Source organism: Eurypyga helias, unplaced genomic scaffold (genome assembly GCF_000690775.1).
Source record: "Eurypyga helias isolate BGI_N326 unplaced genomic scaffold, ASM69077v1 scaffold23716, whole genome shotgun sequence".
In the NCBI taxonomy this organism is placed as follows: Eukaryota; Metazoa; Chordata; class Aves; order Eurypygiformes; family Eurypygidae; genus Eurypyga; species Eurypyga helias.
This window is the reverse complement of record NW_010256397.1, coordinates 1-2,417: the sequence shown is the minus strand read 5'-3', so window position 1 is coordinate 2,417 and position 2,417 is coordinate 1. Positions and strand designations below refer to the sequence as shown.

General features: G+C 51.1%; 1 protein-coding gene across 1 annotated transcript in view; it reads right to left on the bottom strand.

The window, feature by feature from the left end:
* Nucleotides 1–1,492, bottom strand: part of NOL6 (nucleolar protein 6 (RNA-associated)) — a gene marked incomplete at its 5' end in the record, with an annotated part of 28,022 nt that extends 26,530 nt beyond the window's left edge. Inside the window, 2 exon segments of the mRNA XM_010153662.1 lie at nt 947–1,126; nt 1,376–1,492. Coding sequence (XP_010151964.1) covers nt 947–1,126; nt 1,376–1,492 — 297 coding nt within the window.
* Between the last annotated feature and the right edge of the window lie 925 nt (nt 1,493–2,417).

Sequence of the window (2,417 nt, the reverse complement as noted above, 5' to 3'; positions counted from 1 at the left end):
TCCGTTTTACCCAACTGCTCCGCTACAAAAAGCTGGGAAGGGACACAGTCCAGACAGCTGCCCCAAACTGACCGAAGGGGCATTTCATTCCATAAAACATCATGCTCAGTATATTAAGTTGGGAGTGGGCTGGGGCGCCAGGTTGGTTCATGGGTTGGTTTCCTCATTTGTACTCTCATTGGGCTCACTGATGCTGCTGCAGTCTCGCTCTGGCTCTGAGGCTCTGGCTCTCACTACTCAGACCCAGCTGCGTATTAGCCAGCCAGTGACAAGCACTTCTATCATGTTTTATTTTCCATTATTTTTATTACATATTATTAGTAGTGGTAGTATTCTTTTCATTACGTATTATTATTAGTATTGTTAGTATTATTAGCATCATTGTTTTATTAATTTATATTTAATTGTTAAATTCTTATCTCAACCCATGAGTTCTCTTGCCTCTTCCTCCCATTCCTCCTCCACTGAACAAGGGGGAGGTGAGCGGGCAGCTGTGCGGTACTTTACTTCTGTCTGGGACTAAACCATGATAGTCTCAAACCCCATTAGAGAAAGACTAGGCAGCAAAGGGAGAGAGCTCTAGAAGAGTAACAGCCAGCCTGCAAATACCACCCTCCTTCTCACACAGACTTGGGAGCTGGGGCAGAAGTGCAATGGGCTGCAGGGCTGGACAGCATCTATCGCCCTGGAAGCATGGATGAGGTTCAGCCCAAGGCAAAAGAAGATCCTCATAAGGAACTAAAATCAAAGCAGCTGAAACCTCTGCTTGAGTGAGAACCAGTGAGACTGCACTCTTCAGCTCCACATGTAAGTCACCACACGGCACATCCAGATGCCACAACCTCACTCAGGAACGGAGAAGACAGGGCAGGGGCTGCAGGGTACAGGAGGGGATGGAGCTCAGCTGCACCTCAGGACACCTGGGAGCAGGCATGGCCAGACTCACCCGCGGCATGGTCACCGCCACATCCACATTGATCTCTGGCTTAATGCAGGTGCCCAGCAGGTAGCTGCCCACCACCTTCAGCTCAGCCGGGGGCAGGAAACGGAACTTCCCCTTCACACTGAATGGCACTTGCAGGAATGGGACCTTCACGCCCTTGGGGATCCAGGCCTGGTGAGTGAGCTGGGAACAGACAGGAGACACGAAATGCTCTAAGCATCATATGTGCAGAAACCAGAACCCCTCTCTGCAGACACCTGCACACAGGGCTGAAAGATGAAGGATCCCCCCCTCTCCCCTCCAACACAAAGGAAGGTAATATCTTTTCAGTCCCTAGGGGAGACATTTCACAGGGACCTCTGCCTGTACAGCAACAGCAGAGCCGGCTCCACACAGAGGCCTTACCACCTCCTCCATCCCTCTGGAACATACTTCAGTTTCTGGGGTCTCTGGGATTGCACTCAGCAGGCTGTTGATTTCATGCAGGAAAGCATCAATCTTTTTCTTCTTCGTCTCCTTCAGTGTCACCTCCTTCAGAAGCTCTTCTATCTGTAGGGGCAAAGGGGACCTTGAAAGACAACTGCAACACTGGAATTGCTCCTGCCCTTTACCTTATTCTCCAGCACAAACCAGCAGCATGGTGGAGAGAGCAGCAGATCCACTGGGGAACACATCTGAGCCTCTCCACAAACACTGCCCGGAGCAGGCAGTCCGGTCAGCTCATGCACATAAGAATAACAGCTCCTACCATCTCCTGTGAAGCACTGAATGCGACTCAGCTCCATCCCACTGACTCCTGTGTGAGGTCCAGCCACAGAAACAACGGCATGATTCACACAGGCATAGCTTTCTGAGAGGTTTTTTTGTACGACAGACTGTCAGCTGCAGGAAACAACCGCGCAGGTTCATACCACAAACCAGGACACAGAGATCTTACCACCAACATCAACAGGTAGCCAAGAGATTAAAGCGGCTCCTCATAAAAGTCACCAATGTTACAACAACCAACAGCCATTTAGTCACCAGCCTGACCTCCCCTAACACAGGTAGCTTGCTTTCCCAGGACATAAACCAACCCTCCTGTCCCATCCAGAAGACAGGAGCCGGATGCACCTGGTGATGTTACTTCCTCACCCCGATATGCAATCAATCACGGCAACAACGGATGCAATGGTTGCACTTCCACCATACCGCACTTATGTGCTGGAGAAGTTAAATTTTAGTGGAGTAAAAGAACCAAAGAGACTGGCGCAGGATGGTAATAGGAAGTACGGTAGAAAGATAAGCAATATTTGAGTGTCTTGTAAAGGGTGTGACTTCTGCCCCGTGCCCAGCTCCTGCAGAGGAGCGCCCGCTGCCCGGATTTACAAAGTCAGAACTCAGGGGCCTGCCAGCGGTTCGCGGTCTCCTCCCTCGGCGGTTCCCCGAAAACGCCAGGATCCCGCGGTCCCCTTGCCCCTCCTCCCCCCCGCTT